The sequence below is a fragment of the Leucoraja erinacea genome, chromosome 12, assembly GCF_028641065.1.
Source record: "Leucoraja erinacea ecotype New England chromosome 12, Leri_hhj_1, whole genome shotgun sequence".
Classification (NCBI taxonomy): domain Eukaryota; kingdom Metazoa; phylum Chordata; class Chondrichthyes; order Rajiformes; family Rajidae; genus Leucoraja; species Leucoraja erinaceus.
Window position 1 is genome coordinate 20,673,690 of NC_073388.1, and position 17,965 is coordinate 20,691,654.

Consider the following 17,965-nt stretch of genomic DNA (forward strand, 5'->3'; position numbering starts at 1 on the left):
CAACTACATTTTATTTTACCAAAAGCGCGTCACAGATCACACACTGTACCTATCCCATCGTGGGTTCGATCCTTACGTCTGCCTGTTCAAGCCCTCCAGGCCTCGCTCAAACAGAGGCACTCCAGAAGTTCACGCAGTCCTGAACGCTCTTCCAGAAGATCGACGCTCAGCCTCATGTTCGCGGACTTTTATATGTCCCGGGACCTCGAGGGGCCAAACCACGTGGGGGTGGTCTCTCAATAACCGAATTACAGATATCAATTAACCCCATGCATAACAGGCCTTTCCCTAAACCAATGATACAACAGTTCATTACATTGTATTCACACCGGACTTCGAGATGAAGTCAACTTGGAAACATTTACTCTGCTTAACAGAAAACCCAGACAAGGCTCAACACCTCATCCAATCAACACTTACAGTCAAACACTGCAACATTATTTACAACTATATACAAGGTGTATGCCTAGTTTGCAGCCATCCAATCCATTCGATGCATTTTGCACCAGATTGATAGGGTTTGTAGATCTTCCCATTCTTTGCTTGCAAATTGTATCTAAGCTCCAGACACTCTGGCACCTCTCCTCAGCTTGTCCCAGCTGCGCAGAGAGTAATTCCAATTTGACCAGATCTTGCAGCAACCCTGAAACTTAACCCAATTTTGAAGTCTTAACTGCTACAAGTTAGCCAGGATTAATATTCCTTCCTTTTATCATAATGATAACTCATCATTAATGATAACCAAAGTGGCTCAATAATCAGCTAACCAGATATATGTAAGTGTGCTTTACATTTCCCATCTGTCAGTAACACAAGATGATGATGTTTCTTCTCAGAATCTTGTCAAGCATCCCAAGTTTCATGGGCATAACTTCACACGTTTTGTCCGAGGAGTCTTCACCTCCCGAGTTTTCGTGGGCGCGAATTCCCTCCATCTGTGTTCCTGCACAGTCTTCCATCACCTTCCACATTCAAACCTAAACTCCATAAAATCCTAAGAAGCTTGGGACAAAGCAAGTTACCATCATGCACTCATGCTTACCCACACATTTGCTATTCCTATTTCACTTGATCCTATCCCTATTCTATTATCTATCAAACATATTATATTGTACTCTATTTTGTTCCCTAATATATTATTTATTATTCTAGTATTGAAACTAATTAGCCTTCTTCATACTCACACGATGTTATACTATGGATATCTGATGCCAGGTAATCATATAATTTCAGCTAGGTTCGGTCCAGATTCCCCTACAGGCATGACTTTAATTTGGAGCAAACCATGATAATGTTCCAATTTAACCAAATTCAGTCTCAGCCTTCAATTTACTTTTTCGAATTTCAATGCCCAATTCCTCTCTCATTCCACAGCATTGTAGCCGCCAATTCCTGTGCAATTCCCAGCTGTTCAAATTTAAACAATCAATTTCTTTTACTATTAATTTTATCCTAAGTCCAATCAAAAATGCCAAATCCAGGGACAATTTCTTTCCACCTTGATAATATAAGCCTCTTTACCATCAAGGGTTAAACAATTCAAAAACATCGGGCAAATACACATCGGCTCCGCTATTCCCAATACAATTCAAGTTTCCCCTACAGTTAACCAAGTCTTTCCTCCAGTGCTTCTTATTTATGTAAGCACTCCTCACTATGGTAACTCGTTACTATACTGATTCTCCACTATGTTGGTTCTTTACTCGATTAGCTCTTACTATATTACCATGTTGGCTTTGTTCTCTGTCTAGGGGTTCTTGCTTTTATTCTATTAACTTTGTTCCTTGTCTAGGGGTTCTCATCTCTAAGTAACTCTTCTAGATGGTTAGTTTTGGTTCATCCGTGGGGAACATACATTTTCGATCTACCTCGTCATTTTATACTACCACCTTACGTTTCCAGGGTATATCTTAATTCCTGACATCTGCTAGGGTCTGTCCCTTCCTTAATGGTAACTAAGTGATCCAGTCCTATATTCGACTATCTCCTGTGGGTGAGACAAAAGAAGAATGCTAAATTAACAGTCAATTCTCTAACAATTCTAAGACTGCATCTCATAAGCCCTCTTTGAATTAATTTACTTATAACTAAGTTTTGGCACAAAGTGAGTATTTTGCCCCAGATCACAGAGAAATTCCTTTTTATTCAGATCCAATTCTAAAGAGGAGCCATCCCAACAGTCATTATAAGTTGTCATTGTTATTTATTTTGGAGATGATTGAAGTGTCCTTTATTCTCCTTCCTTTTATTCCTCCAGTAGCAAGGTGATACTAAAGTTGGGCACTAGGGTAGGTCCTTTTCTTCCTCCTTTCTGCAGATGGTATCGGTTACTAGGGAGTGGAGATACGGAGGAGCATGTCGCTCTGCCTGCTGGCCTTCCCAAATGTCTTAAAGGGGCAGGACAGTATCAATTCTTCCTGCTGGTCACCTTTTTCTGGGGAGCTGCATTACCTTTCCCTGTCTTCTTCACATTCTTAGGGGTCTGTGCATTCTTTTACCTCACTCCCCAGATAGTCTCTTGTTAACACACTGTCCTGCAGGCACAAAACTTTGCAATACAATAATTCAATATATTTTTTCCCCACTCCCAATCCTCCTGCACGAGTAAGCTTGTTGCATCTCTCCCTAGTGCCATTTCCATTTCTCAGCTGTTATCTCTTTTTACGCTAGCTACTATGTTCCTTTTCTTACTTTCTTTATTGCCCCTTGGTTTTTCTTGTATCCAGCTAGGTTCTGCCTTCTCGCTGGGCACTCCATACTCCAGTGATGTGATTGGGTGCAGTTTAAACAAGCTCCTTGATTTACAATCTTCTTTGCTTTAAGGGGTTTTCTGGGGTAGTCATAAGAGGGTTTATAATTTTCTTCCATTCAATTTCCAGTTTTTGCTACAATAGTACATTCAATCCGCTCATTCTGGTAAATTATTTGAGAGGGATCTAGGGTAGGGGTCATGTCTCCATGCCCACAATTCCAGGGTAGGTTGGTGAGTCAGGACGGAGAAAATGGGTTGGATTGAGTGAACGGTGTGTGATTTCTCAGTTCCTGACATTCGGGCCGTCTCTCTCTCTGATTTCTTGGGTCCCAGTAGTTCCTTGAATTAAAGGACCTCCCATAATTCCTTGGATTTCGGATGTGTCTATATTCTCTCGGATCTCTAAATTCTTCTTAATCCTGGAAATCCCTTCTTTGACCCCTCTCTTTCATCCGTTCCTTCGTTGGACAGATGTGATTCCAATGTCCCATCTCTCCACAAGTATAGCGTTGGTTAGGCAGCATTGTTGGTCTTATTCTAGTTCGAGTTTGGTGGACTTGCACCCTGCATGAAGTGGTATGAAACTGTACCTGAATTTGGTGGCCTTGCACCCTGCTTGGAGTGGTAGGAAACTGCACCTGAATTCGGTGGCCTTGCACCCTGCTTGAAGTGGTAAGAAACTGCACGTGAATTTGGTGGCCTTGCACTATGCTTGAAATGGTAGGAAACTGCATTTGAATTTGGTGGCCTTGCACCCTGCTTGAAGTGGTATGAAACTGCACTTGACTTTGCTGCCCTTGGACCCTGCTTGGAGTAATATGAAACTGCCCTTGAATTTGGTGGCCTTGCACCCTGCTTGAAGTGGTATGAAACTGCACATGAATTTGGTGGCCTTGCACCCTTTTTGAAGTGGTCCACTGCCCAATCCATCATCGGAAACTGCACTTGAATTTGGTGGCCTTGCACCCTGCTTGGAGTGGTAGGAAACTGCATTTGAATTTGGTGGCCTTGCACCCTGCTTGGAGTGATAGGAAACTGCACCTGAATTCGGTGGCTTGCACTCTGCTTGAAGTGGTAAGAAACTGCGCTTGAATTTGGTGGACTTGCACCCTGCTTGAAATGGTAGGAAACTGCATTTGAATTTGTTGGCTTTGCACCCTGGTGGCTTTGCACCCTGTTTGAAATGGAATTTCAAGGAATAGCAGTCAGTCAACTGCCAGCCCACCAGCCGTGTGATACTGGCCAGGAGAGAGAACCTCAACATTTTTTAAACACTAATAACTCTTTTATTTTTCATCGATGGGAACAATCCCCTTGTCCTGCACAGCGGAGGGGAACTTAGAGTAAGATGCCCCAAAATCACAGCCGTAAGTGGCAGCGTTTTTGTCTAAAATCAATATACAGAACCACAGGAAGTGGTCAAGATCAGACTTTTAGTAATATAGATTACGAGTTCAAATCGCAATCTGAAGATGGCAGCACCTAATTGATGTTGATACTTCAGGGCGTCCTGCACTGTTGGAGATACCATCTTTTATGAGTGGTTCAATCCAAGCATCTGCTTCACAGGCGGATACTGGGATGTTACGGCATTACTGAAACAATAGCAACAAGTTTTACTGGGCTATATTTGTCTCTCAAACAGAATTACTTTCTGTGTGGATAAATGTATAAGATTACTAGACTAAGTGGGACCCGTTGGGTCCCTGTCACACGGGAGGCCTGGTCCCCTAACACACCCATTCCCACAATGCATCCCGTTTCCCCCAACACAATATTCCACCACTTATACCTACCTCCCCCCCTCCAAATCCACCCCTCCCTGTCCCGCTGTCCCTCTACTCCCCCCTCTATCCCACATTGCCCACCTTGGAGCCCTTCTACCCCCTCCCTATCCCCTTGCACTCCACTGCCCCTCTACTCCACTCCCTCCCTCTCTTACCCCCCTCTCTCTCTCTCTCTCTCCCCCTTCCATCCCTCACCCCTCTCTCCTCTCTCCCTTTCCCCCCTCTCATCCCTCTCTTCCCCTCCAACCCACATCCCTCTCTCCTCTCTCCCTCTCTCCTCTCTCCCTCCCCCCTCTCCTCTCTCCCTCCTCCCTCCCTCCCTCCCTCTCCCCTCTCTCCTCCTCCCCCTCCCTCCCTCATCCCTCCCTCCCCCCCCCTTCGTCTTCTCTCTCCCCACCACCAGAACCTACCCAGGTCGTAAGGTAGCGCCAGGGCCTGGAACTCGGCCTGGTTCTCATACTCGGCCCGGCCCTGGCTGTAGGCGGCCGAAGCACTCGCGGACTTGGGCCCCGATGGAGCTGGACTCGCTGTGCCGGGGGCGGGGTGAGAGTGGCGAGCGGCTGAGCCAGAGCTGCCCACAGAACAGAAAGCGGAGGCTGTGCTGCAGGATGGCGGTGGCCGGATGGCCCTCGAGGCGCTGGTACACCTTGACCCAGGCCCTGGGCTTGGGGACGACTCCAGCCCTCAGCTCGGCCGCCACCTGGGCTCCAGTCCAGGCCCAGACTTCATTTCCGGGCTTGTCCCTGACCCTGGACCCAGGCTCGTCCTTGTTCGCCCATTCCTGAGTGACAGGAGAGGAGACTCATTTGCGTGGCGGCGACTGACAGCAATATGCGCATGCGCGGTATTTATGATTTTTAAATCTCGATAACTTTTACAATATACCATCGATCGGAACGAAACTTGTTGCACTCGCAGCATAGGGGAATGGTGAGTAAAGGGATGAAAAATCACAGCGCTATCACGTATCGTTTTTGCGCGAATAGATAAACCCCGCAAACCGGAAAAGCACAAGATCAGAGTTTTAGTTATGGATGGATGGATGGATAGATAAGTTTATCTAGACATTTTTCCAGGACCATTTGCCAATTGCCCAGTTTATTATGTACTGTACATAACAACAATGACTGACATTCTAGGCCATTTCATTGTGTGTAAAACAGGTTGACCTAGCCTGCATTCAGAAAATGAGATACAAATCTAACTTCTTGTTCTTTGAAAGTACAAAATAACCTAAACACACAGGGAGCAAACATTAATTCTTGATCAGAAGCCATACGCATATGTTTTGTGCCACTAAAATTTGTTTGTATTGAAGAACATTTTGGAAATTGATTACAACATGAAGCCACCTGCAAATCTGTATAATTAACATTGGCAACTAAAGAAAAAAAAATTCTTTAGTAAAATGCTACAATTCACTGCAGGGTACAAATCAAACAGCAACAGGTTGCCTACTCAGGAGTTGTGTCTATCTGATTTTTTTATAGGTATTGCAGTAGTCAGTATGACAAATGCCGTACTCTGGACAGATGGACGGTACTGGATTCAAGCTGAACGCCAGATGGACTGCAACTGGGAGCTCAACAGAGGGGAAAGTGAGTTAAAAAACAATGTGACTTTTTAGTGAATATTGAATGGCCTGGTTTCATTTTACTGACGTAAATATTGTTCTTTCTTAGCAACGATTGTCAATTGGATTCTGCAACAAACAAAAGAGGGAGAAATAATCGCTGCTGATCCCTTTCTGTTTTCAGTTGGTAAGCGTTCATCATTAAAAAAAATTATTTGCAGTGCAGGCACGTCACGTTTTACACAGGGGCGACGTACTTGAAAAGCAGCGTGTTTGTCAAAAATGCGTAAATTAAACATATCCACGACTATGTTCTCTGCAGTAAAATTTACGCATTATTCCAAAGATATGAGCATGTAAATCAAGCTTTGGTATTAAATGAACTAAAGTGTTATTTCTACAATGCATAGATCAAACACAGATAATACGCAAGGTGCCTGTACTCTGTTAATTTCCAACGTATTTAATCAAGATTCTGTTCAATCTCTAATTCTAACATACTTTCCAAGGACTCCCAGCCTGCACATCATACGTTGTCTAACCTTCTTCCTGCAATCACCAAAGATTGAGGAACCCAGGGTGGAACAGTGATTATATTCTCTTGCTTTTGCGAATTTCATTCATTGGCTGGAAGCACTTTAAAGTATCACGTATTCCCAGGTGCTATACCTTTCTTTTTATACTTCTTATTCATTCCAAATTGATGTCTTTCCACATCAGAATCCAACACCATGTCCAACAATGAAGAGCATATTTGTTTCTGCTCCTCACCTTGACCCGTCCATGTTCTGCACCTTTTCATCATTGATAACTACAACTGAAACACAGCAAGGCCTTAATTCCCACCAACAATCCCCTCCTGCCCCTTGCTACTGTATTCTATTCCAGTAGCTGCACCACTGATGGCATGGACAGTGTTGAAGCCAAACGATAGAATGGCAGTGGGACAAAAAACACTTAAGAGCAAATAAAAATATGTCTGAAGCTGAGAAAGTCTGAGGGAAAATAAGTGGAATAGGTGGCTCATTGAATACAGACGTTACCACCAGGGGGCGCCGCATGATGCCAGCCTCACAAAAAGTCTGTATTTTCGTCTTTTTGTTTGTTATTTTTAATGTGTTTTAAACGTTTGTGTTAATGTTCCCTGGTTTGTTTTATGTGGAGGGTGTGGGAGGGGGTCGAGGGAAACTTCTTTTCAATCTCTTACCTTGCCGGAAATTCAATTGTTTTCGTATCTCCGGTCGCTCTGCGGCCTAATATCATGGAGCTGGAGGCCTTGCTCAGGGCTGACTTTGAGCCCCACCGCGGGGATGTGTGAACTTACCATCAGAGCCGATCTCTTGCCTGCGACCTGCGGATTTCACCATCGAGGAGCTTGCAGTCTCGGATGGAGACCGATGTTGGGAAGCTCCAAAGTTGCAAAAGGTTCGACTACAGCCCCAACCCGGGTTTGATAGCCTGGCGCGGGGAACTGACATCCCCCCCCCCCGATGCAGGAGCTTGATCGTCCTGATGGGAAGTGATTCAAAGAGTTTGTGGCCAGGGTGAGAGGGGTCAGAGATGATCATACCCGCTCGCTTCCTGGCCCTTGCAGTGTACAGTTCATCAATGGCGGGAAGGTTGCAGCCAATAACCTTCTCTGCTGATTGGACGATTCGCTGCAGCCTCCAGGTGTCGTGCTTGGTGGCTGAGCCAAACCAGACCATGATGGAGAAGGTGAGAACAGACTCTACGATGGCCGTGTAGAATTGGTCCATCGTTGCCTGTGGCAGATTGCGCTTCCTCAGCTGCCGTAGGAAGTACATCCTCTGTTGTGCTTTTTTGACTGTGGAGTCGATGGTCGCCCCCCACTTAAGGTCCTTGGAGATGATGGTTCCCAGGAACTTAAAAGACTCCACAGATGTGACTGTTGTGTTGTTGATGGTGAGTGGGATGAGGGGAGGGGGAGCATGATTATGATTATGATGAAACAAATGATAGTTGATTAACAAACGGGCTGACACAGAGTCAATAAAATGTCAGGAATTAAGAAGCAATGGTACATTTTCGCAGATATAAAGATCAACGGAGAAAATGCATAAAACATAAATTTAGTGTAGATATTTGAAATAATTATTTTACTGAGTGGAAAGCTTTGGAAGTAATTTTGAGGTCAGGCCATCATGAAGAAAACACTATTGAGATTCAAAAACAGGACAAAAGATGTAGGCAGTAGAGACTTTATCAAATCCAATTGGCCAACATGTACTGTCCTTCCCTCATCGCCAGGGTCATTTCCCAGTACAAGGCCCATTTTAGTCCTCAAGTTGTATTATCTAGATTATCTAATAAGATCTACTATCTTTTTCAGAAAATCCTCTTGGATACACCAAACAAATTCTGCCCTGTCTAAGCCTTATGCACACAGTCCCAGTCAATATTGGTGGTTAAAGTCACCCACTATGACAATCCTTTTGCATCTTTCCGCAATCTGTCTACATATCTATTCTTCTATCTCCTGTTGCCTATTGGATGAATGCATCTTTTTTTTTAACTCTACTCCTATTTCCCCAGAGGACAAACCCTCCAATATGTCATCTCTGAGTGCCGCCATGACAATCTCCCTGATTTGTAAAGCCTCCACTTCTTTTACCTCCTTCTCTATCACATCTGAAACATACTGTCGAAACCCTGGAATGTTGAACTACCAGTCATGTCCCACACGCAACCAAGTCACGACATCATAGTTGCAAGCATTGATCCACACTCCAAGTTCATCTGCTTTACACACGATCCTCCTAGCATTAAAATATACATATTTCAACCCATCAGTTTCAACATATCCCTTAACCTCTTCCTGCCTATTCTTCCTTTAAGACTTACTGGTCATAACCTTTACCTTCTCATCAGTCCTTATTCTGATTATAATGGAAAGATATAATATTAGAATGGTAAGTAAAGATCTGGCACAGCAAGAAGGGACAAGAGATGATTAACCAGAAAAAAATTATACCATAGAAACACAGAACATAGGTGCAGGAGTAGGCCATTCAGCCTTTCGAGCCAGCACCGCCATTCAATATGATCATGGCTGATATTCCACAATCAGTACCATGTTTCTGCTTTCTTCCTATATTGCCTGATATCAGCTGTAAGAGCTTCAGTATATCCAACTCTCTTTTGAATTGGCCTCCACTGCCTTCTATGACAGAGAATTCCACAGAATCACAACTCTCTGGATGACAAGTTTTTGCTCATCTCAGTCCTAAATGGCCTAACCCTTATTCTTACACTGTGACTCCTGGTTCTGGACTCCCCCAACATCCGGAACATTTTTCCTGCATCTAGCCTGTCCAATCCCTTAAGAATTTTATATGTTTCTATAAGAATCCCTCTCATCCTTCTAAAATAAATGATTGAGAGAAGACCTGACATGCTCAATTACTGATAGAAAAACTTCAAAATTCAATTTCTGATTTTTAAAAATGGTAATCAAGTTGGAAACATACTGTGATTGTATATATTGAATGGGAAAAGGGTGAAAAAATAGCAAAGTTGCTCTCTGCAGGTAACTAGTGTTGATATTTATCATCCGATCTCATATTTCAACAAATGGAAGAACAACCATTATCTTTGAGACTATGTTTCTGCAAATGGCAATATCCTCATAAAAAAAAAGAGAAGAGAATGGGAGAAAGGAGTGACAGACTGTTATATATGGAATACTCCACTAGATGATCTCACGTTAAATAGTGGCAATAAAAGTGTGTGAAATATATCCTGTGATTTCATCAATGGTGATGTTTGAAGTTGATACATTAAAATAAAAATATTGAGGACAATTTAAGGTATATCATTGAATTTAATAGCATGACGATAAAATGTCATAGTTAGTAATTAGGATGAAGGAGTGTCTTCATGTGAGATGTGTTATGCCAGAAAAGAAATCTAAAATTGCAATTCCACCTTGTTGATTCAAGAGACATTAACAATTCCAGTACACAAACCTAACAGGAACAGTGAAAATCTTCAAAAACAAAAGAATTGTTGCCTTTTCTCTAGCTTTGCCTTGATACTCCAGAATGTAATGCACTTGCAATGAACATTGTGATAAAGTGTTGTCAATTTTCTTGATTTTATTTTCCACTATAAAGACACATTTACTCTATATTTTCAGAGCAATTAATACATTGTGATTTTTTTTTTTAAACAGACCTGTGGATAAGTTATGAAAAGGCTTTGGTTCAAGGCAAACGACAATTTGTTTCCAAAGAATCCAACTTAGTAGATATTATCTGGGGTGAAGAACGACCACCTGAACCGACAGACAATATTTTTAAAATTCCTTCTGAATTCCTCGGTAAATTATTTCTTTCATTTTTATGGATGAAAACGATACTCTTACTTTTTTGACTAATTTTTAAAACAAAATTCATTTTAGCTCTAACCTGTAAAGACATAATTATGAAATGTACCCCTTGGCATCCAAAGGCAAGTCAGATGCAAACAACCTAACAGGAGTTTAATGAGCAGTTAGCACTAGGTGAGGTGAGCCAAAAGCCTGTTTCTGTGCTGTGTTTCACAGTGACTTCAAAGTTACCTCAAGTTTCTGCACAAGCTGGGAAATTTGCTGAGCCATTGAGCATCAGAAAAACTCTGGAAGACAGCTTATCCGCATGTAGGTGAACTTAGGTTTGATCTTATGTGATGCCAGATTCCTGAAACAAATACTCCACACTAAGCAACGGTGGCATAATGGTAGAACTGCTGCCTCACAGCACCGAGTCCCCGGTTTGATCGTGACTACGGGTGTTGTCTGTGTAGAGCTTGTACGTTCTACCTGTGACCATGTGGGTTTTCTCTTAGTGCTCTGGTTTCTACCCACATTCCAAGGACGTGAAGGTTTGTAGGTTAATTGGCTTTTGTAAATTGCCCCTAGTGTGTAGGATGCAAAACTTGTGCAGGTGATCAATTGTCTGTGTGGACTTGGTGGGCCACAGGGCCTGTTTCCACACTGTATCTCAAATAAAAATACACAGAATAGGAATAGAAACATAGAAAATAGGTGCAGGAGGAGGCCATTCGGCCCTTCGAGCTAGCACCGCCATTCATTGTGATCATGGTTGATCGTCCCCTATCAATAACCCGTGCCTGCTTTCTCCCCATATCCCTTGGCTCCACTAGCCCCTAGAGCTCTATCTAACTATCTCTTAAATCCATCCAGTGACTTGGCCTCCACTGCCCTTTGTGGCAGGAAATTCCATAAATTCACAACTCTCTGGGTGAAAAAAAAAATTCTCACCTCCCCTTTATTCTAAGACTTTCTCCTGGTTCTGGAATCGCCCAACATTGGGAACATTTTTCCTGCATCTTGCTTGTTCAGTCCTTTTATAATTGTATATGTTTCTATAAGAATCCCCCTCATCCTTCTAAACTCCAGGGACTACAAGCCCAGTCTTTTCAATCTTTCCTCATATGACAGTCCCGCCATCCCAGGGATCAATCTCGTGAACCTACGCTGCACTGCCTCAATCACAAGGATGTCCTTCCTGAAATTAGGTATCCAAAACTGTACACAATACTCCAGATGTGGTCCAATAGTATCTAATTACTGCAGGGAGGTTACATGGAAACAGTATTTTTTTTTCCTCTTGACTGCTTTACCTGAAGCCTCACCAGGTCTCACCAGACCCCTATACAACTGCAGAAGAACCTCTTTACTCATATACTGAATATTGTGCAAAATAACTGGTGAAGGTAAAATTAGATGCTCTCTGGAAAAATATCTTCATATAAAGGACCATCATCAATGAAATTATCTTTAAGACATTTAAAAAGGTTTGTAAGTTTTTCCTTTCCCTACATGAGTGATTGATTCAAATATAACTTACCTTGTATGTGTTTATGTTCTGGTCCATGAAAGCTTTTCCCAAATAATAAAATATGGAATTAAGATGAAGACCTGCTTGAGAGCAACCCTTTCATTTTAAGACCTGACTGTACTGAAATGCAAATACATACAGGAGTGGGAGCTTTTAATCATTTGTACATTGTATTGCAGGAAGAACATGGCAAGAAAAGGTGAAAGAAATCCGTGCAGAGATGAAAAATAACCTTTACCAGCCAACGGCACTGTTAATCTCAGCACTGGATGAAAGTGCATGTGAGAGCTATTCCTTTAGATAAATATATTTTTCTCAGTTTAGAAAAAAAATTGAGATAAATTATGATGAACAAATGCGGGCTTTGGATATGTAGAACATTTGGTGAATGAATAAATATCCTGTGGTGGGGCTTGAATTTATACACGATGTTAATGTATACAGAGCTTTAATCTGGCAGGAACATAAAATGCTGGAGTAACTCATTGGGTTAGGCAACATCTCTGGAGGACATGGATAAGTGACGTTGCAATTTGACTTCTTATACTAAGTGGTTAAATTTACTTCCCTTTAATGAATACAGCATTTCATAACATTTTTCTAATTATCATTCTATTATTAGAACAAATTTTACTGCTGACTACTTTTGCATAGTAACTTGATTTCTATCAGAATCTTTGGACCCAGTTCCAATTCTGATTTTGGGTGCTGTCTGGGTTTATTTTCCATGTTATCTTTGTGATCACGTTGGTTTCCTCACACACCCCAAAGACATGCTGGCAGGTCAATTGGCGAGTGTAAATTACTCCTTAGCATAGGTTAATGTAGGACAAAATCAAAGGTATATTGATGTGCATGTATAAGAAGGTATAAGTTGTGGGTATAATAGGGAAAATATGCAAACAGGGAATGTGACTAATGGGATTGCTCCCTTGGAACCAGCAATGAGCTGATGGGCTGATTGGTCTCCGTCCGTGTCGCTAAAAGGATAGGATCAACTAAGGCATTCTCTGTAGAAGGGGATAAGAATTAAAAATTTGCAAAAGCAAATACATGATATATCAATTCTAACAATTGTGCAAATACTACTTGTTATTAAGATAATGTTTCCTGTACGTTTTCATCCAGGGCTGTTCAACTTACGAGGGAACGACATTCCATACAATCCTTTCTTCGAATCTTACACATTGTTGACTGCAGATTGGATAAGGTAATGTTCACACTGTGGCACAGCTAAACTAAACTTGAGTTAAAAGTAGAGATATAAGGAGTTGCAGATGCTGACTTGCAAAAATAAAATGCACACAAAATGCTGACCTTACTCAGCATGTCAGGCAACATCTCTGGAGGATATGGATCAGGACCCTTCTTCAGACTGATGTGATGGTGGGTGGGGGGGGGGGGGGGAGAAAGCTGACGATCCCACCACCCCTTTCCCCTTCCTCCCGTCTCCTTCCATCCATATAACCATATAAACCATATAATCCTTCCATCCATAACCCATCCTCTGGCTTCACATTTCACTCCTCTTATCTCACATCCTGTTGTCTCCTTTTCATCTCTATCCTTTGTCCACCTATCTGTCTATCAAACCCCCCTCACTTGTGTCCACCTATCACTTGCCAGGCTTTGCATCACTACAACCTGTGAAAAAAAATTACTATTTACTATGAGACATTGTTTTCTATTGAGCTCAGAATTCAAAGGGAGCCTCCACACCCGCTACCAGCTTTCTTTCCCTTCCCTACAACAATTGGTCTGAAGAAGGGCCCGGGCCTGAAACGTTATCTATCTATGTCCCGAGTTACTCCAGCACCTGATGTGTTTTGTTTTGAGCTAAAAATGATCAAGCAACTGAACAAAACTTACAAACAACCAAAATTTTGCACAGGAATTACTGCATTAAAAGTACCAAATTAAGTGCATTAAGCACACACACACAACACTCACAATAATGCTTTAACGTCCATAATGGTCACTGTATGGATTCGGCATTGTCCATGTGTATGCCGTAGCAACACGCTAATGATGTGCATCAAAGTGGCATAAAAACTGAAATATTGTACACACATAGAAGTTAATCATTAATTACTTCCGTAATGATTAGTCATGAGGGCATAAAAGGGTGGGGAATGCAACTTCCACCCCGACATCCCCAATTGACATGATCAATGCAAGCCTGGACTTTGTGCCCTATAGAAAACTGGGTGTTGCTGTAAATGGTGTTTAGTAGAACATGTTTCTGCATTTATGCAAAGGGTGCTGTTATTGCTACAACAGCCTAGATTTATTGGTGAGCCATCTCTTTGAACAAAGGTGCTTTAAGGAACTTTCACTGTGTTATTCAGTGGGGAGTTTAGGATTCATACCCAGCGATACTGAAGAAATAGCAACATATTTCCAGATCAGAAAGGTGTGCATACAGGAGAGAACATTGTAGGTGGTGGGGAGGGTCCCTTTGAATTCTGAGCTCAATAGAAAACAATGTCTCAGAGTAAATAGTATTTTTTTTTAATTCACGCAAAAGTTGTGGAAATCTTCAGCTCGGCCAGTAATTATTGACCATTCCTAACTGACTTCAGCAGAGGTTTTCTAAGTTATTTCAGGTACCATCACCTACATTGTTATAGTTCTGGAGAGACACTGAGTTCAGCCTGAATAAGGACAGCAGATGTACTTCCCTAAAGTAATCTATCTTGGTTTATTTGACAAACCCATGGGCGTTATCATTAATACCAGAATTTTTTATTCTAGATTTACCAAATTCAAATTTAACTTCTCAAGCTGGCAGAGTTATTATTGGTCTGGGAGGGCCTGAATAGAGTAGAAAAATGGCAGATCTGATTTAATACAAAAAGTTTGAAATAGTGCAAAACAAGATATGAAGTATGAGCAGAGGGTCCTGGAATTCCCCTTTATTGACCGTGAAGGGGCAAGGCAAGATGTATTGGATACTTTACTCCATAGACGGGGTGATTCATTAGAATGCTTTGTTTTGGCATCACTTTAGGCTATGGAAAGAACTTAAAAGAGGCTTATCGGTTACGCCAAGGAAGAGGGCCTGGTGCAAACTGCTAGTTTACATGCTCAATATTGATCATTTAAAGTAATATTTTCTGGTTAAAAAAGGGAGAACATTATTTTCTCTAGATGGGTCTCTAGATAGTCTAATTGGTACCTTAATCCCTTATATGAAATTGTGTCATTGCCTGCAGCCATCCTTACAAGGCGAATGAATAAGCTTGTTTTTGCCAATATCATACTCCATGTGTGAACTTTTGCCCACCCGTTTAATTTATCACTACAGGCTCTGCAATCTTCTCACTATTTACCTCATGCCAAAACTAAATTCGACAACATCAGCAATGATCCATTCATCTAAGTAACTAATATAAATTGCAAATATTTGAAGATCCATCACTGAAATACAGTGGCAATTAACTCGTAGATAGACACAAAAAGCTGGAGTAACTCAGCGGGACAGGCAGCATCTCTCGAGAGAAGGAATGGGTGACGTTTTGGGTCGAGACCCGTTTTCAGACTGGTTAGGGATAAGGGAAACGAGAGATATAGACAGTGATGTGGAGAGATAAGTTACTGCCTGCAACCTGATAATTCCCCTTTTACCCTAATCCCTGATTTTTGTTAACTAGTCAGTTCTCCATACATTGCCCGAATCCTATAAGTTTTTAGCTTATTCTGTAATATTTTATATTCACCCTCATCGACAGTTTCTGGAAATTTGAGTATACATCTACTGATTACTCTTTATTTAGTCAGCACATTACTTCACCAAAGTAACTTGCGGAACCAATGTTTAATCTTTAACCATTCATTGCTAGTCAGTGTTTATAAATAAGACATCACGCCTTAGAAATTCACTAGCATATATTTTTTCTTTACAGCATTATGCAATTGAAAATTAATTTTAATTACCATGTTGTGCAATAGCAACATTTCTATGCATTGTTTCATTCCAGAAATGTGACCATATACATGACTGTATGAGTCACCCTTGCATATCCCAGCCAGAGACCACACCCTTCACAAAGAGGAAGATATTATTTCCATTTTTAGATCATTGCATGGGGACTTGGTCTAAGCTGCTCCAACAACAACCGTTGTTTGAGCCTCCCAAGCCAACTATGGTTTACTAATGTGTAGGAAGAAACTTCAGATGCTGGTTTAAACCAATGAGTTTAAACTATAGTAAACCATAGATAGGCACAAAAAGTTGGAGTAACTCAATCGGTCAGACAGCATCCCTGGAGAAAAGGAATAGGTGACGTTTTGGGTCGAGACCCTTGTCTGAAGAATGGACTTGTGTTTATCCAGCTCTTTGTGCTATACTGGATAAACTAATGCTATACTGGATAGGGATTCTTGCAAGACCAGCCCCATCCTTACCTTCAATCCTTCTTGATACTCAACCCAGTACCAATCCAAACATCCCACTGCTCCCTACAAACCACAATTTTGGTACCCTGATCTTTTGACATTCTGATCCTTCATGATCCCCTAAATAATGCCCTCTCCACTACCTTGAGACCACAGTTCCTAACCCCCAACAATAGTTCTCCCACTAATACTTCAATTAGACTAGGCACCTATCCCAGCAATCCCCAAGGCCAATTACCTCATCGGCACCCTTAAACCTTGTCAAATATTCCACATCCCAGGCCTGATCTTCAGTGGAGATCTCCAGTCTGATCCTTGCCTCATAGATCTAATCTTCAGTGAACATCACCACCCGCCCACTCTCCACCAAACAGACATTTACCTTTCTCAGCAACTTAACCCCACAACCCAATCTTTGTCCTCTAGTCTAGGCTCTCTCTTTCCACTCTCCTCAATCCTGTCCCCTACACAACCTACAATCTCTACAACGTAGTCACATTTTCTATTGCAGAAAGGTGCAGCATAATTTCACGGATGTTTCAAGCCTCAGGCTTTTAGTACAAGACTTGAGTGTGCCTTTAGTGTATAGTTGTGGGCCAAAAACATTCTACTCCAATGTTTAAATTGCACACCATTTGGGTGCACTAGAATTCTTAAACCAACATTTTCACAATTTCTTCCACTTCAAATAGTGCCCCCTCATTTTGGGATATCTTATGTATGTGGTAATAGAAGGTTGTTCTTCTTTCCCAAACCCTATCCAATAAATATCTCCACACCAATGTGAAACTAATATTTTAATTTATGTTTGTTCTATTATTGTCATGTGTAATGAGGTACAGTGAAAAGCTTTGTTTTGATGCTATTCAATCAAATTATATGCTATACATAAATATCATCAAGTCAAACTCAGGTGTAATAGGTAGAGCAAAGGGGAAGTTACAGAGTGCAAACTATAGTTCTCAGCATTGCGGCACAACAGTGCCAGAGACAAAGTTCAATGTCCACAAAGCAGTAAAAGTGAATCGGCCAGTTCCCTAGCTAATGGAAGGAATGTTCAGAGTACTAATAACAGAGGGGAAGAACCTGTCCCTGAGTCTAGTGATTTGCACTGTCAAGCATCTGTATCTTCTGCCCTATTGGAGTAGGGAGAAGAAGGAATAACTGGGGTCGGAATAGGCTTTGATTATGTTAGCTGCTTTTCTGAGGTAATGTGAAGTATAGATGAAGTCTATATGGTGGGAAGTCTGATCTGTGTGGTGCATCCATATTTCTCTGCGATCTTTGCAGTCTTGGGCAAAGCTCTTTATATCTTAGTACCATCACTAGAAACCTACGTTTGCCCTATCCAAAGGGTGTTTTGATGATGCTTGCTTGTGTAAAATGTTTTCCTTGAAAGCGCCGATCTGCAGTAATGGAACAAAATAGTTGGGTTACAGAATCCTGCTGGGTGCTTATGGCCTGGAATAACCAATGGCTGGATAACAGTGTTTCATTATTTAGTTTAGAGATTCATCATGGAAACAAGCTCTTTGACTCACCGTCCATGCCGACAATCGATCACCCATTCACACTAGTTATATGCTATCCCACT

General features: G+C 41.7%; 1 protein-coding gene across 1 annotated transcript in view; it reads left to right on the forward strand.

Annotated features, from left to right (window-relative positions):
• The window catches only part of xpnpep2 (X-prolyl aminopeptidase (aminopeptidase P) 2, membrane-bound), a 77,869-nt gene that overhangs the window by 17,533 nt on the left and 42,371 nt on the right, over window positions 1–17,965 (forward strand). The window contains exons 6-10 of the mRNA XM_055643744.1: window positions 6,030–6,137; window positions 6,222–6,299; window positions 10,305–10,451; window positions 12,153–12,254; window positions 13,102–13,183. Of these exons, the coding sequence (XP_055499719.1) occupies window positions 6,030–6,137; window positions 6,222–6,299; window positions 10,305–10,451; window positions 12,153–12,254; window positions 13,102–13,183 (517 nt within the window). The remainder of the gene's footprint in view (window positions 1–6,029; window positions 6,138–6,221; window positions 6,300–10,304; window positions 10,452–12,152; window positions 12,255–13,101; window positions 13,184–17,965) is intronic.